The sequence below is a fragment of the Coturnix japonica genome, chromosome 18 (genome assembly GCF_054131305.1).
Source record: "Coturnix japonica strain WE chromosome 18, WE-NBRP24, whole genome shotgun sequence".
In the NCBI taxonomy this organism is placed as follows: Eukaryota; Metazoa; Chordata; class Aves; order Galliformes; family Phasianidae; genus Coturnix; species Coturnix japonica.
This window is the reverse complement of record NC_140680.1, coordinates 13,947,324-13,965,112: the sequence shown is the minus strand read 5'-3', so window position 1 is coordinate 13,965,112 and position 17,789 is coordinate 13,947,324. Positions and strand designations below refer to the sequence as shown.

At 43.1% G+C, this 17,789-nt stretch overlaps 1 protein-coding gene across 6 annotated transcripts in view; it reads left to right on the top strand.

Annotated features, from left to right (window-relative positions):
• LOC107320367 (protocadherin alpha-C2-like) overlaps nucleotides 1-17,789 on the top strand; it is a 63,634-nt gene that overhangs the window by 12,360 nt on the left and 33,485 nt on the right. The window contains exon 1 of one of the 6 annotated variants that reach the window (XM_085519329.1): nucleotides 273-17,646. The exons of 2 other annotated variants lie outside the window; for them this stretch is intronic. In XM_085519329.1, the coding sequence (XP_085375455.1) occupies nucleotides 15,121-17,646 (2,526 nt within the window). In that variant the 5' untranslated portion in view covers nucleotides 273-15,120. Of the gene's footprint in view, nucleotides 1-272; nucleotides 17,647-17,789 lie in introns of those variants that run through there. 3 more of the 6 variants (XM_085519331.1, XM_015876123.3, XM_015876124.3) reach the window with 3 other exon arrangements.

Here is a 17,789-nt window from a genome sequence, read left to right as displayed (position 1 = left end):
GGGTAATGGTTTCAAACTAAGAAATTAGAAGCTTACATTAGATATAAGGAAGAAACTCTTTGCAATGAGGGCAGCAACGTCCTGGCACTGCTGCCCAGAGAGCTGTGGGTCCTCCATTCCTGGTGGTGCTCAAGGCCGGGCTGGATGTTCTTGGACTTGGAGCAGCCTGGTCTGGTGGGTGACAACCAACCCATAGCAGAGCTCTATGGAACTGTGTGGGCTTTAAGGTCCCTTCCCAACCATTCCATTATTCTACAATTCTACTTGTTTCTTTCAGAAATTCCAAGTTATGAAAGTCAGGAGTGGATAGAAGATATGGTTGTTGTACTTGGATTTCTGCACCTCCATTGGGATTGCCAAGTTACAGAATAAAGTAAAATGGAAGTATTTGAGAGGGATTCTTGGAAAGTAGTTTCTAATTATCTTGGTTATAAAAGAGAACTGTCGCTCAGTCTTGGAAACTGTTCCTTATTCCAAATACTTTTACTGGCTCTATGGTTTAACATTTTCACTCCTTTTATATTAAAATGAGAGGGCTAGTGTTTCTTTTCCAGCCTTCACCAATGGATATTTCAGTAAAAAATAATGTCTAAGTTTGTTCATTGAATTTTGTGTTTCCGTGCTTTCAGACAACCTCATTTGAAGTGTAATAAAAAGTAAGCATCAAATATTTAAAAGGAAGAGGGATTGTTATAAAGCAAAGCACTGGGAATGACTCCAAAATTATAAGCAGAAGTTAAATCCCCACTTGAAAGAGTATTCTCAGGATTATCATTTTTTAGTACTTGGAAGACCGAGAAATGTCTATATGTACTACAAGGTAGTGGAAGTTCCAGAAATTAAATGTGCTTTCTAAATTCAGGTTTATTTATTTATGGTTGGTACTCCTCTGATACTGAATTGAAGGGCTTGAATGCTTTTTACGTATATGGAAGTGTGAGACCATTTTGTGCTTTCACATCTTCTATTTAGGTTAGTGCTAAAAATAGAACTTTGGCCACAACTGTAGTACAGTAAACTGTAACTGTGCATCTTTCAGCCTCTTACTGTCTCTTTGTGCAGTGTAGCATATGTGACAGCCAAGTGAAAAGCATTTTATGTAGCAGTGCTGCATTGCTGTATTAGAGACAAAGGCATTAGTGGCTTTAGTGACTAAAGGAAGCATTAGTTCACTGGGGTCATTAGTTTTCGGGGTCATGATGTGGCCATGGATTGTTACAGTGTTTTTGTTTGCTTGTTTTGTCCATTATGTGCACAAAGGCCTGTAAGATGTTTGTGCATTGGGAGCACAGTGACCTCTCTGTGATTTTTTGCATTCAGTATTTAGGTTACATGGACAAAAACAGACACAAATGTAGCAGTGGAGAATATTTCCTGGTAAGCTGTAGTGAGGGTGGGATCATTTAATGCTATGTGGCATCCATTTCAAGCGACAAAAGTAGATGCACGTTCTGACAGTGGCATGCAATCTGGGCTGAGCCGCTGCAGGGGAATTCAGTAGATTTCCCTCCTTCTGACCATTGTACTCATCTTTCTCAAAGGATGCATCCTAAAAGTTCAACAAAAAGGACAGAGCACCCAAGAAAGGCTGCAGATGTTGCCTGGCTTGAAACTTTGCATGTCTGATGTCTGCCTTGCAGTACTATTTATAGAAGTAGTGGAGAGAGTGACAGAAGGAGAAGCTTGAAACAAAGGCCTTGAGGGGATGGGAAGAGTAATGTCACTGTACTTGGAGATGTTTAAAGGCAAAGGCAGTGATGGGGAAGCCTGAATGAACTGGACTGAAGGAGAGTGGATGTGAGTAGTACTTCTTGTATGAAAGCGTAAGACAAGAAAACACCATTTGGATTGAGGCCAGTCCTTCCCTATATGAGCCAGCATTTGATCTTAAGTCTTCATATTTAAAGATTTAAATTTTAATTGTAAAAATGCTCCTTTTATTTGCAAAATTCATTAGGTTGTGGCCAGTGTTGCAATTGGAAAGTTATTCTTCCAAGGCTTTGAAACCATCTTCTAACATCCTGTCAACACTTATTTGCTATTAACTTGTAGACATCTGTTCTCTTGCCAGCAATCTCATTTTAGCAAAAATAGTTACTTTCCCTTTTAAGGGCTGACTTTCTTCTTAATTTAGAAAGCAACCATATTTTTTTTCTTAGGCTTTATTTGTCTTTGCTAAACAGATAGACCTCTTTTAGTCTTTTTTCTAGGGTCATCTCTACACTTGTCTGCTTATGCTAACATCCCTTCTCTGCATCTGCTCTTCCTTTGTGGAAGCATGTTTCTTGCAAATTAGTTCCCCAGACTATGTATATTTCCATAGCACCTTCCACACAGTGACAGAAATATTTCCCTATCCAGGGCATAGAAAACACATTGCCTGGTACTTCTTGAGACAGAAGTTACCTCCTCCATAGGTGGACTATGTTTACTGATCTGTCAGGTAAATATTATCATAATACTTTGATGGTAAAGTGGATAGGGAAAGGTTGTCTCCCAAAATGGTGTTTCTTGTGCCTAACTTCATCAGTCTGAATGTTTGATGATTGAACATTATGAAGGCAAAGCCACCTGCTGACAGCAGCTCATCCTCTTCATCTGAGTCATCTCTTTTCACTTAGTATTAGGGCGTATAACCTGATTTCAGACTTTTCCTTTTGTATGATCCCAGGAATCTCTGTGTAAAAGAGATTAGAGTGACTGGAGAGAGTCCAGAGAAAAGCCACTAGGGTTGGGACTGGAACATCTCTTCTATGAGGAAAGACTGAGGGTGAGGACTCTTGTGGCCTGGAGAAGAAAAGGCTCAGAGGAGAGATCTCATATATGGAAAGTATCAGAAGAGAGGGTGTAAGAAGAATTGAGCCAGGCTCTTTTCAGTGCTGCCTTGTGCCAAGACAAGAGACAGTGGGCACAAAGGGAAACACAGGAGGTTCCCTTTGAGCATCAGGAAGCACTGTCTAAAGTATTTTTGGTTTGTTTTTGAGTTGGGCACTCATGAAAAATCTGAAGATAATTCAGCTCTAAAATATTGCTTGGGAGGAAATCAAGTGTAAAAGAAAATAATTTCCTCCCTTCCAATCAGAGAGGGGATTATTGCCATCTTCTTTAGCTTTTAAGAGCTGATGAAGTAAAATCACCCTTGTAAATGACTTGTCTAATCTGAGTTGTCAGTTGGAATGGTTTCAGAGGATTTGGGGTTGTTGGTTTTGAACTGCTATTTGCACTTTCATCTTTGTTTGTTTAAATTGTATTATATATTTGTCAAAGGACTAAGATTAGCAGGTTCTTGTCTTCTCTTTTACAACATCCTGCTTCTCTACAAGGCATTCAATCTCTTTAATGCATCTCACCTTATTTGAAAAGCTACAAGAAAAAATAACTGGAGCTAATGCAGGACATGGAAAGATGCCAACTTGATCAGAGTCAGAGTGTGGGTGTAGAACAGAGATATGTACTGAGGAATACTATATGAGTTCTTTGTCTGGTGAAGCTTTTTACTATTGAAATTATGTATTTCAGGAAAGAGCCTTTATTCATTCAGGCTGCTCAAAGCAGAACCAGATTATTTAGGGTGAAATTGAACTGAACTTTGTGACCCTGGAGCTGTAAGCCCCCACTGTACCAATGGATAGTTGAGATCCAAGAGTCTCTTCTGTTTTGTTTTTGTTGTCATCTAGGAAATGAGGCCAGTGTTTTTTAATGTAGGCAATACAGGTTCTTGTAAAACTTAGGAAACAGCTGAAGTTGGAGTTCAACTTAATTAAAGAAATACATACAAAATGATTTCATCTTATATCTGTGATTCTATGGTTTTAAGGGCTGTTACTGATATTCTTCTCATGTTAGGGAAGGGTGTTGCTCAGTTGATTAATGAGAGCACTTTTGGACTTGAAGGACTTGAGTCATGGTTGCCATCTCATAAAAATACAAAGCACTGATAAAGGCAAAGACATTAGATTCCAAAAAAAAAGTTTACCTGTCTTCATTCCCTTTGAAATGATCCTGTAGAACAAATGTTAAGACAGAGCGTACGGAGCAGAAAAAGTTAAAATAGCTTTATATTTTTATATACTTCTAATGTGTATTAAATAGATTGAATATAAATAAATGGCAGTCTGGCAGTGAGGGATTTTGGAGTGCATTCTGGAAAATCTCCATACCTTGTAGCTATTTAAAATGCATTAAATACCAAACAAGTGCATATTGCAGTATCTCACAATACATTTTGCCTCTCTATACCAAGGGCTTCCAGCCATCTTTACAGCAGCAGCAGAAGTGTGCAATCTGTCAGCTGTGATGCTGTACAATTAGACTGTTCTAAGTGTATGTTTGGCTGCTGCTAATGCACTAGTCTGGTTTGCTGGGATGATTTTATGTAAAAGTGTTCTGTCTGAAAGACACACTTTTATAAATAGTCTCCTGTCTCTCAATGTAATGCATTTGTAATGTAATATTAATTCCTCTAAAAGGAATGTTTTCTGAAATACCTTCACAGAGAGAGTCTGGGCAGTAGTAATTATCGTATATGACAGCACCTTGCGTTCAAGCTGAATTTGCTTCTAGTCCCACACCTATATTGCTTATATGGAGGATATTTTGCTCGGGCCAAAGTATCACGTGTCATCTGTGACCTCTGTCAGATGGAAGGAGATTCAGAAATGTGAGAATGTGAGCATCTAATTACTTTTTATTAATATTAACTAAAATAATTTAAATGGTTAACTTGGATTTATGAACTTCTGTGTTTACATCTGTCTCCATTAGTGAATGAATGAAAACCTTTCAGGCTTTCAGGCTGTGCTCATACCACTGCTTACTATGAAAGCGGTTTGGTGCTATTCATTATAAAACGCTCTGGCCTCTTAGAGTGGTGATATGTCCAAACCAAGTGTTGCCTGTTAAAGTTTTACTGAGCAGTTTGGTCATTCCTCAGACTGAGGGTGGTGAAGGATTTTCATTTTGCCTGCAATAAAAATGTGGCTAACCTTAGAAGGTTTGAAAGTGTGTATTTTTGAGTTTAAAAGACTTGATGTTTGTTGTAAAGTAGTCTCTGACATGTTAAATAGCTGTTGAAGTCTACTCAAGTTGGCTGAGTTATAAGCTTTTGAGAAATTCTTGTTCTCTGAACTTGGTAGACTCTTGGAAGAGCTGGAAAGGTCTTTCCTTCAAGTCCTGCCAACACAGAGCTCGGTTTCAGCCAAGAGCTGGCATGATCTTCCCATAATAGCAGTTGTATGATGGTGGCCCAGATGAGAATGAAAGCTGAGAACAGGAGCATTGAGAGCAAAGGAAAAATAACAGCCGTGGCAGGACCAGGATGCAGGGAAACTGAGGATCCCTAATTTCAGTGCAGGAAGTGTCAAAATACATTGCATAGAAGCAGACCAAGTGATCCCATGACCATACCCTGATATCTTGAGTATCTTGAGATATGGAGACACCAGAGCCTCTCTGGACAAACTTTGCTGGTGCTTAGTTCCCTGCACAGTTAAGAATAAATAAATAAAAGTTTCCTTATTCATAGGCAGAATTTATCTTAGGAGGAAATTAGCTGAAAACTTCAGAGGCTTGTGAGTCCTATAGGTCAGTTACTGCATAGTGGACACAGCGGAACTGACTTTACAGTATCACTAAAAGCACATGGAAGGAGTACAAGGAACTTGTAATAAACTTGTAATAGAGAAACAAACATGTCAAAACTGTCAAAGTTCAGAATTAAGAGCTTAAACAAGTGATTTGATAATGTAACAGTATAGTGATTAAACAAATATCACAGTGGAACAAAGTAGGTGAACCATTTTGTAGCTCTGAAACACAATAGCTAATTCCTTTTGATATTGTTACCTAGAGTGAAGGTGATTTGTTTCCATTAAGGCAGAAAACTAAAGAAGTTTTTGTATTGCAACAGTACGAAACCCAGAAAATAACCCACCAGTAGGTGGCTGAGTCCTTAGTATGAGTGGTTTTATGTTCTTGAACGAAGGACTGCAAAGGAGCTGAAAGTCTTTTAATGAGAATGCAGTGTCAAGATTACTCTGTGTTTATTCAGCAAGAAGATAACTGTGGTGTCAAGTTTTCAGGACAAAGTACCTTAAGAATAGGAACAATGACAAGGCTGTGCCTCCTTATTTTTCTAAACCTTTCTTTGGCTTTTCCTGTATTTGACACCATAGTGACATTGTTTGCTGTTGTAAGAATAAGTAGACACAACATAGGGCTTCCATCATTATATATATGTATATATTTCCATTATTTAGCATAGTTATGCAAAATACATAAGGCAAATTTGCATTAATATTCTAGAACTAGATAGTTCTAAGCACCAGATATAGCCGAACTTTGGCAATATTATTTTATTAGGTAAACCATTTTGAACTATTCAGTAAAGACCCTTGTGCTCAAGGAAGGAAATATTGAGCTCTTCCTAAAGCCAAAATGTGAGTAGTTTGGTGGCAGTGACATTATAAGAATCCTGATAAGAAGATGAAAAACAGATATGCTTTGTGTACTTAAAAGACAGTTTTCTCCCTCCAGCACTCATTACAAATAATAAATTATACATATGTATATGTAACTTCTTCCTTGAGAATATTCATCTGTCCTCTGCAGTATTGCTGTAAGCCTTTCAGTAGCCGCTTGAGCCCAGATATTGCTGACATTTAAAGAACCAATTAAGACACTTGCCAAAAATCACGAAGTCCTCAATCTAACAGTGAATAGAACTCAGTTCTTATGAATTTATGCTCCGTCAGCTGTTTCCATTATTGTCTTAGAATCATAGAGTAGAATCATAGAATATTTTTATTTGGAAGGGACACATGAAGGTCATCTGGTCCCCAGCTATTAACAGAGACACACACACATAGATGAGGCTGCTCAGAGCCCATCCAGCCTGACCTTGAGTGTGTCCAGGGATGGGGCACCACCTCTCTGGGCACCCTGTGCTTGTGCTTCACCACCTTTATTGTGAAAAGCTTTATTTCCAATCTAAATCTTTCCTCTTTTAGTTTCAAACCATTTCCCTTTGTCCTTTTACAACAGAACCTGCTAAGTTCTTACAGCCTCCCTGTCGTCCCCCATCTTGTACTACAGTGGCAGTTGCCATGATCTGGGTATTAGACCTTGCACTTGGACATATTGAAACTCCTGGGGACTTGGACCCCTCTGAATGGCATCCTGTCTATTTGGTGTGTTGACTGCACCACAGAGCTTGCTTTTGTCTTGCTTTATTTTCGAAACCCCCAACTCAGTTCCAGGGAATTTTATCCTCTTGGTCTTGCATAAGAGATACTGCTTTTCATTCCTGGCTCTGGGCTTCTTATCAACTGTCCTGCATTTACTTGCATCTTCTCTTTCCTTTGCATTTCCCTCTAAGGTCTCAATCTCTATTTGCTGTGTCAGAGGTGAGCTTCTTGCAACAGTGAATCTGAACAGAGCTATCTCAGCATTTCTGAAGCTTGCTATAGGCCCTGATTTGGGCAGCTGTGGTCAGCAACTTTCTGACATCTTCTTAATAACTTCATTGCTGTTTCACCTAGACCTGTCAGCCCATACAACATTGTGCTGTCAAGTTCTTGGCTAATTTAGTTTGTGATATTACAGTTCTTGTATTTTCTATGGTCCATTCACCACTGCATCCAGCATAAAGTGTAATAAATAAGGGCAAGTAAAATCAGAAGGAATACAGAAAGGGAAAGCTCAGATTCATTACAGGTAATGAACTCAGACTCTTGATACAGCCTTTGTAAGAAATGATAAAGCAAAACTGTTGCTGAGTTTTTGCACAGGATTATTGGCAGATGATCTTTTGGCATGTTATCAGATGCTGCTTGTAAGTGCCCAGTTAGAATCCAATTGTTCTGTTTTGATAACCTTATTAAGGGCAAAATATGTAGAGGGGTGGAGTAGAGGGCACAAAATGGCTGGAACATAGAATGCAATTGAAGAAGGAGAAAAGAACCAACTTCTGCATGGCTATTCAGGGAGAAGGTGGGGGCAAGGAAAGCGTGAGATCTCAGGGTGCTCCAGGACACCAAAGAGAAACAAAAAATGTAAAGCAAAGTCATTGGCAGAGGGTGTAAGCCGGGCTCAGAAGCTGTTCCTGGTTCTGCTGAGTAAGAAAATCAATGGGTCTTGTCCTGAGGTAAGAGAACATGAGCAGAATCTGCAGTAAAAACATTGTGCTCATTGTGGATGTGGTTATACGTTAAAAATAGCCCAAGCACAACACAGTTTAGACAAATGTGCTGTTTTGGTTTATTTTTCCTAATAGGATTTGAAGTAAAATCTTCTAAGCTCAGAAATGCCTGCTGAGAATTTAGCAAACAAAAATGAAATATTTTCCTGCCCTACTTTCCCTGCTCAGCCATTTCTGGGCAGATGTGAAATACAGAAAGCTGAGGAACAGCAGCCATTGGATTACTGATCTCATAAAACTCCTCACAGAGTCAGAATGTTTTATAGGTCTGGTGCTGCAGTGTGCTTTTATGGCTCTCAGTTGCTGTGTTAAATAGCTCAAGGGTTTATATTTTCTGTTGATGTACTGAAGACCATAGCATGTCTATCAGAACTGCAAGCCAAGACCTGCAGCTCACTCACAAGGCTGATGGGATGAAGGGTTATTGGTTACTTGGCCATGTTGCTGGGCAGAGTCTTTCCTCTTAGTGCTAAAGTTGGGTAGACTTCTGTTATGGAGGCTTTCCCCCATCGTTTTATCACAGGGTGATGTTACGTCCTTCTCACTGTATGGAGAATTACCTTAAATGAGTGGCTCTTGTGTCATAGCAGGTATGCTGAATACTGCTTGTATACAGGTTGTGTTTGTTGTGGGGAGCTCTAGAAGCCATGAGCAACACTTTGGTTTTCCTTCAGTTGTTCATCCATTCTATAGCAAAGAAGTGACTGATATCTGGCTGGTTCTACCTGCTGCTGCTTGGAAGGAATATCAAAAACATGGCTCAGCTGTCCTGTGCAAGTGGTGATCTTGCTACTCAGTAGTTAGCAGAGTAGCTCTGCTAAGTGGGGGGGAGGTCTTATGGTAGGGCTTTTTTGTGTGTGTGCACTGCTTTGTGAATCTGAATTCAGTAAGATTAGCCAGATACAAGGCTCAATAAATTAGACGTCAGAAGTAAAGCTTAGGATACACTTTTATCTCTTGAATTTATTGTTTCTAATTTGATATACTTCAGCAGAATAATGGAATTCATGGAGATGCTATTAGGAAATGCAGCAAATCTGGAAAAGTCATTAGGTGAGCAGTAGGCCAAGAACTGAAAGTGCAATTGAAGGAGATGGAATTGACATTTGAAAAAGCAAAATCTGATCTAGCACAAGATGTACAGTTTATAGTTAGGACACTGACAGTCAATACTTCCAACATGCTCAAAGACAAACTTAGGTCATCATTAAGACAGTGTGAAAACCAACCAACCTGATTGCTAGCTTATTTTCAGATCCAAATAAGGATTTCAGGTTTTAGGTGATTAACTACTAAGAGACACTTAAGAATATGCAAGGGGCAGAAATAAATTTAATAGTTATAACTCACTCTATGTCTTTCAGCAGTGAACAAGAAGCATTTAGCTACTCATGTAGTCTTTTATAATGCAAACTTGAACTCTTTTGCTAATAAATGAAAAGCATTGACAGGCTCTGAAGAAAGTGCTGTCAGTCTTTTACCTCAGTGAATGTAGTGACTGACTGTTCCTCATATTACTCCTTGCCTGTATTTTTGATTCTCACTCTATTTTTACACCTAGATCTCAATTTCCATTGGTTCAGTGCTGCTGATTGGTGCTTAGCTTCCCACTTTATCTGAAATGTGGAGACAAAAATGAAGGGAAAAGGAGACATCAGCATCCCTTGTTTTTTGGAACAATGACAATTTCTCATATACCCAGAAGGACAAGCAAGAAAGTCTTAGGAAGCTGAGGAAGAAAAAAGAAGGGAAATCAACATAAAGAGAGGAAAATATTTTTTTGAAAGAGACAAGATTAGTTGTCACCAGTAACATGGAAAAAATATTCAAGGAGAATAGACATAGAAGGGGAGGATGGGTTTAAATACCACTATTTAAATATTTATAAATGCTAATAATGATAATGATCTGGAAGAAATTTGTTTATGAGGTAGAAGATGTCTTACAACCAGATCACTGAGCTGGAATGTAGTGCTGATGGTTTGAGATGAAAAATCATAGTGTGTATGGAAGACTGTCAAAGACAGGGGCAAAGACTGGAAAGAAACATAGTATAGGTAAAGAAAAGCACTCGGCAATTTACAGCGGTGGAAATTATTCTGTCCCCATCCTAGTTGTTAATGCCTTTTCATTTAGAATGGCACAGCATGTGACAGTTATTGTCAATAAGTTACTGGAAGGATTTATAGTTATCAGAAGAAATATTGCAGAGGACAAACAGGATGAGTCAGAGAGAGAACCATCCTTACATTTTAGACTACAGGTTAGAAATAATTAACAGTAGACCTTGAGAAGCAAAGAAATGCATTTTGCTTGAACATTTGTTATATGTATTTTGTCTGTGTTTTGCCTAAATTCAGGTTTACAACACAGATCCTTCTCTGTACCCAACTCACCACTTTTTCGTTACATGCAGTTTTCTGAAATAGCTTCAAGTACGTGACTGGAAAGAAATTGTGACCTAAATACAAGCAGGATTTTTTTTGGCTGGTTAGCAGCCTTGGTTCCCATAACAGCAATGTTTTAAATAGTCTGCCTTCAGATGTCTGTGATACTGAAAAAAGTAATCTCACCAGTTATTCAAACCAATGGGGAAAAATGGATTTAAGGGAGGATATGAAAGAACAGAATAAATCCAGCTGATCTATTTGGCACTGTACCCGTTTCAAACAAAGGGGAGGCAAGCTGCATGTAAAACGATCACTTGTCAGCTAAGAATGCAAGTGCAGAATATGACTGGAATGAAGGAACAAAGATCTACGTGGCTTCCCACAGGTTCAGGAAGGAGCTGCGTCACAACATTGAGTCACTGGATGTCATGTTTCAGGGATTTGCTTTACTGAAAGTGAAATTATTTGCAAAGTAGCAAAATATCTTTTCAGGTGTTGAAATTCCTTGCAGTTCCTCAGTTAACACAGTGTATGGTTGCGTGTTCCTATATTCTGATATCTCTTTACTTTTGCTTTGTGAGTGACTCAGAAATAGCCAGAGGAAGGAAGAACTCTTCAGTGAATTAAAGAGAACAGATAGGTTGCAGCTCAAGCAAATTTAGGTGATTCTAGTTATGTTGCTGTATGGAGTTGTTTCTGGTACAGGTGTGATTTGAAATAGGTGAACTTTAAGGCCTTCATTCAATAAGTACAGAGCTGTATTTGTTTATATTTGTATCACTCACAGGAGAAATATCTGTGCAGAAATATGTCTGAGGCATTGTGTTATGCTGCTACTAATTCTGGCACACCCATATATATTAAGATTTCAAGGAGGGAATGTGCTGACTTTCTGCAGTGAAATCACTTACGATATAACTTGTAGCTACTATCATGTAACTTAATTTCTTTTCTGAAGATCTTGGTAAAATCAGTGTAATCTTTTCTACCCCTGTATGTGTGCTCTCATCAGAGAACTGATACAATGTAATGTAACCGAGCGAAACAGTGTGGTGCAGTTTTTGTGTCATTGAAGCCCAACAGCTGTGGGTGTGCAGATACTGCAGGTAGGTTGTATCCAGTCACTTCAGGGGTTCAGAATTGCCTGCAAATGGATATTTGGCCTGGAATGTTCTATCAGATGCTTTTTTGCTGCAGGGACAGATTCTGATGCTCTTTCTTCTATGAACTGTTCAGAAGTCCAGGAGACATTTTTATTTAGTGATTTTTAAGGTATTTCAGAATTTGGAGTTCTATGAAATTTCAAGAAGTTTCTGGAAGCCAAAACTCCAGCTTTTGAAGCCCAAGTACAACCCAAATTGACATTTGGTTTCTGTGTTCCCTTTCTTTTTGTCTTTCTCTATACAAATCAGTATCACTACGGACTAAACCTGGAGGTGTTTTCTCTATGGGAGTTTTTTTCCTGAATTAAAACCCAGATTCTGCAGGACTGACTCAGCATTCCTGCTGCAGCTGGTGGGAACAGCTAAAATTGTTGTGGCCATTGATGAATTTTATGTAGATTCAAAATAACTCAGAGGGTGCTGGATTGGAATAGAAGAGGTTTTGGTGTATCATTTAAGAACTGTATGGGCAGCCTAAATGATGTAAAGCTAATATTTTCAGAAAGACTGTTACATTTGTACAGTGCTGGTGTGTATCAGCCAAGCTACTGTATTAATCTGTTATGATTATATTCATTCTGTAAGACTTCCAAAGTTCCAGAGGCCAGACAGTCACAGGACTCAACTTTTTTGAAATGAGGAGAAAAACCTTGTAGGAACTTGATGTTGTGATTTTGAGACACATATGAGGGGAATTTCTGGTTTTGTTGTGTGTGTGTTATCTCTGTTCAGTGTTACATTCTGCAGTGCTTTATGAAATGTAAGGTGTGCACATTGCTAGCTGTTCACAAAGGGGTAGGATCTCTGGAGGTGCTTAAGGAAAGGGAAGGTGTAGTACTGATGGATGTGGTTCAGTGGGTACTATTAGTGGTTGGCAGATGATTGGACTGGATGGTCTTAGAGGTCTTTTCCAACATTAATGATTCTATGGTTCTGTGTGATGAGTAAATCACTGGGGTCTCAGAGCAATGAGGAAGGGAAACTTGCCCACAGAAGTGGGTTTTGTCTCCCCACTGTCTCTGACCATGGGCATTATTGGTTTTTGAGAAAATCCTACCATTATACTCCTTAAATCAGGGCTTAAGGTGTTGCCTTTTAACCTGTATTTTGGTGTGATGCATGTTTCTTAAAGGACTTCAGACTTGTATGCTTGGGAGATATGGGGCAGAGGTGCTCCTTAGCCTGACTGGATGAGCCAGTATTGGATGGTCTGGAAAACTGTAGATGCATCTGTTCTGTTTCATGTGCTGACAGTGAGCTGTTTTGACTCACAGCCATGTAATCCACATGTTCTGCAGATTCAGAAATTACAAAATGGAAAAAACCAAACAAACCAACAAACAAAAAACAATGACACCAAAAAAGGAACTTTGGACTTTCATTCCCATCTGTCTGTCAGGGCATTTTGTTCTGAATCTTTGAACTTTGTGATCTTGAAGGTGGATAGTTAGCCAAAAAATTGAAGCTGTGTGTGTTTGGCTCCTGTTCAGGCCACTGGATAAAATGAGCAGATTTCCAGATATTGTGGGTACTGGGCTTTGTCATCTGCCCTTCTTGCTCTGCACAGACCTACATTTGTCCTACTTAAAAAGCTAGGTAGGGTGCTTCCACCATGATATCTGCAGACCCTGGAGTATTGGGCATGTTAGAATAAATTTGAAGGCAAATATTTGGACTAGAAAATTGGCCTTGAAAAGTAAATGAGCATGAGTGTTGAACATAAATAGGGTGATTCTACTTATGATATTGTGTCTTCTAATGTTCCTCTCTGATAATAGTGGCTGCTGTTAAAAGCTGATAGACTGGTAATCTCAACAGTGCTGAGTCACAGTTAGGGCAGTTGTTCTTCAGGGTTTGTTCATCAGGTATAAATTTAGTGAAATCCTTTGGGATTCACAGTGTAATCTTGTGCTCTGAAAAAACAATCTGCACTGGGGCAGGTGCCCAGACCCACAAAAGGGCAATGAAAAAGATTTTAGCTGAAAATTGAGGCCCACTGTTGCGTTTGATAGACCAGCCCCATCCAGGAAAGACTCATTAGTCATTCTGGAAGACCTGGTCAGTTAAACAAGAGGAATCCTGTGCTGAGTAATAGGTACAATATGCACCCCTGGAGGATTATGCCCAGTGGTTTGTCTCCATAAATACATCAGCATAGTGACTTGTGTGTTGTATGAATGGATACTTAAGTTTATTGCCTTAACGAAGTTTTGTGGCATCAGGGTAAAAACTTGCTGCAGCACCTTCTCCCCCCCCCCCCCCCCCCCTACTCCTGAGCTGGTTGAATTTCATCACTCCACTTTTTGTCTTCCAACACGAGGACAGAGGAAGATAGAACAGACTGGAAGACAGCTCGTACTGCCGTTCTTCATCTTTTCTCCAGTCACAGTCGTTCACCTTGAGCAAGTCTTTTGCACTGACGGGAAGCTGAAGCCCACCTTAAATGCTCACAACTAGTGGATATAACCTGCAGAATTCCTCCAGCCCAACAGCTGATGGGGCTGCAGCAGGGGCGAAAGGAGGGCGAGGGACCCTGCAGGGGCTGGGCAGAAGGACTGTGCTGCAGCGACTGTGAATCTCCGAGGGAGCAGAGGGGCAGGTCTTCGAGAAAGAGGTCGTCAAACCCACTGCAGCAGCACACAGGCGGCATCAGGCTTGGCTGGAGGCCCGTTTTTTTTCGGCGCCCTGCGCTGATTTAACTCTCTCAAGCGGATGCGTTTTAGCACTGCAGCAGCAGGTCCAGAAGTGCAGGCGGCTGGAGGCCCGCCCCGCGCCCCTGAAGATTCAGCAGCGAAACCGGGGCGGAGGCGAGGGGCGGCGCGGCTGGGCACGGCCGGACCGCTCCCCTCCCTCCCTCCTCGGCGGCGGAACCGGCAGCGCGGAGCCCGGAGCTCCGGGGGGCGGCAACACGTGGGTGAGGCCGGGGCCGGGGGGGGGGAGCGGGGCTCGGCCCGGCCGTGGGGGAGCGGCGGAGCGGCCGCTGTCCGACACCGCGGTGCTGAAGCGGAACCGGCCCCTCCCGCCGCGGAGCCGCTGTTCCTGTCCGCGGTGCTGAACCGCCGCCAGCCGCGGCTTAACGTCCTCCCCCGCCTCCGCCCGCGCGGCAGCTGGAGCAGGAGAAAGCGGATCCGGCGAGTCCCGGTCCCTCCTCCTTCCTCCTCCTCCGCCTTCTCCTCCTCTTCTTCCTCCCCGGAGCAGCCGGAGGGGGAGAGGTCGGAGCCGCCGCCTCGGGCAGCCGCCGAGCATGGGCCGAGCAGCCGGCGGCGGCCGGAGGCTGCTGCTCGCCGCTCGCATGAGGCGGCCGGGCGGCGGGGTGTGAGGCCGGGCCAGGGCCGGGAGAGGCGGCTCCGACGGCTTCCCACCCCCGGCTATGGCGGCGGCGGCGGCGGCTCGGTGGAGCCGCGGCGGGGCGGTGACGCTGGGCCTGCCGCTGCTGCTGCTGCTGGGGCTGAGCATCGGGCGGACGGCGGGCGGGCCGCTCCGCTATTCGGTGCGGGAGGAGCTGCCGCACGGCGCCTTCGTGGGTAACGTGGCGAGCGACCTGGGCGTGGATCCGCGGCGACTGGCGGAGCGGGGAGCGCGGCTCACGTCGGGCAGCGGCCGGCAGTACCTGGAGCTGGAGCTGGGCCGCGGGGCACTGCTGGTGCGGGAGCGTATGGACCGAGAGGTGCTGTGTGAGCTGAGCCCCACCTGCTTCCTCAGCCTGGAGCTGGTCATCGAGCAGCCCATCGAGGTGCACAATGTGGAGGTGGAGGTACTGGACATCAATGACAATGCGCCCCGCTTTCCCCGCCAGGATTACCGGCTGGAGATCAGTGAATCTGCTCTTCCTGGGGCCCGCTTTCACATCGAGAGTGCTCAGGACCCTGATGTGGGCACCAACTCTGTGCAGAGCTACCAGCTGAGCCCCAGCCACCACTTTGCCCTGGACCTTAAAGGCTTCCAGAGTGGCAGCAAACTGCTGGAGCTTGTGCTGCAGCAGCCTCTGGACCGGGAGCAGAGTGCCCTGCTGCAGCTAGTGCTCACTGCTGTGGATGGTGGGGATCCCCCCAGGTCCGGCACAGCTCAGATCTCCGTGCGAGTTGTGGATACCAACGACAACCCACCTGCCTTTGACCGCTCCACATACACCGTGAACCTGCTGGAGAACTCACCCCCTGGCACGCTAGTTGTCAAACTCAATGCTTCAGACCCTGATGAGGGCTCCAATGGGGATGTGATCTATTCTTTTAGCAGCTATACCCCACAGAAGGTGAGGCAGCTCTTTCGTGTGGATCCACATTCAGGAGAGGTACGGGTTAATGGCACCTTGGATTATGAAGAAGCATCCTCTTATGAGATCTATGTGCAAGCCACTGATCAGGGCCCTGTCTCTATGGCTGGGCACTGCAAAGTACTGGTCAATATTGTGGATGCCAATGATAATGTTCCTGAGGTGGTCCTGACCTCCTTGTACAGCCCAGTGCCAGAGGATGCAAAGCCAGGAACTGTGGTGGCCTTGATGAGTGTCACAGACCAGGACTCAGGACTGAACAAGCAGGTGAGCCTGCGTATTCCCCCCGGCCTTCCCTTTATGCTCAACTCGTTCAAGAATTCCTACACCTTGATCACCCAAGGCAATCTGGACCGTGAGAAAGCAGCAGCCTACAACATCACAGTTACAGCTACTGACTCTGGGAGCCCCCCTCTCTCCTCCCAGAAAGTGATCCATGTGGTCATCTCTGACATCAATGACAATCCTCCGCTCTTTGAGGAACCTGTGTACTCAGTTTACATCCCCGAGAACAACCCCCTTGGAGTTTTGCTTTGCACTATCAAAGCCACTGACCCAGATGTTGCCGAAAATGCCTATGTATCCTATTCTCTGCTGGATGGGGAGATTGAAGGGCTACCTGCCGCCTCCTTTGTCACCATTAAATCCGACAGCGGTGACATGTATGCTGTCAAATCCTTTGACTATGAGACACTAAGGGAGTTCCATGTCGTTGTCCAGGCTCAGGATGCTGGGATCCCATCACTGAGCAGCACTGTCACTGTCTACATCTATGTGGTAGATGTGAATGACCATGCTCCAGAGATTCTGTATCCTACCTCAACCAACAACTCAGCAGCCCTGGAGATGATCCCACGCTCAGCTCATGCTGGATATTTGGTAACCAAAATTATAGCCATTGATGGGGACTCAGGACAAAATGCCTGGCTGTTCTACTACATGGTGCAAACCTCAGATCCAGGTTTGTTCAGGATAGAGCTCCATACTGGGGAGATTAGGACTACTCGGAAACTGAGGGAGGAGAGCACACCTACTTTCAACCTGACGGTGGAGGTGAGAGACAATGGAGAGCCACCAATGTCCTCATCAGTAGCCATCACTGTTGCCGTGGTGGACAGAGTTTCCAAAATCATCCCTGATACAAGAAGGCACGTTAGAAGTCCGAGCAATTATTCAGAAATCACTCTTTATCTCATTATTGCTTTGTGCTCCATCTCCTTCGTTTTCCTTTTCACAATCATTGGGCTTACTGTTATCAAGTGCTACAGATACAGTCTGTACGGGGACTCCTGCTGTACAGGTTTCTGTAGGGTCAGAGAACGGTGCCCTGCTGAGCTGTACAAGCAGGCCAACAACAACATCGATGCGAGGTTGCCTCACGGTTTAAAAGTGCAGCCCCATTTCATTGAAGTGCGGGGCAATGGGTCTCTCACTAAGACCTACTGCTATAAGGCTTGCTTAACTGCAGGATCGGGAAGTGACACTTTTATGTTTTACAATACTTGTGGGCCAACAGGAACGGTTCCTTCTGCTGTGGTGACTGAGAGGCATCTGACAGGACAGAGTGGGCAGAGTGCACAAAACCTGATCTTACTTAAAAATGACTCCATTACTCCTAACGAGGTGAGGCTACATTGATAAATGGTCAGCACAGTGCTCTGAGCAAATTTGTACTTAAGAAGAGGTTCAAAATGGAAAACTCTGATTAAGTGTATTTCCTTTGGGGCTCACTGACACATATTGAGAAACGTGGTTCTAAAATATTC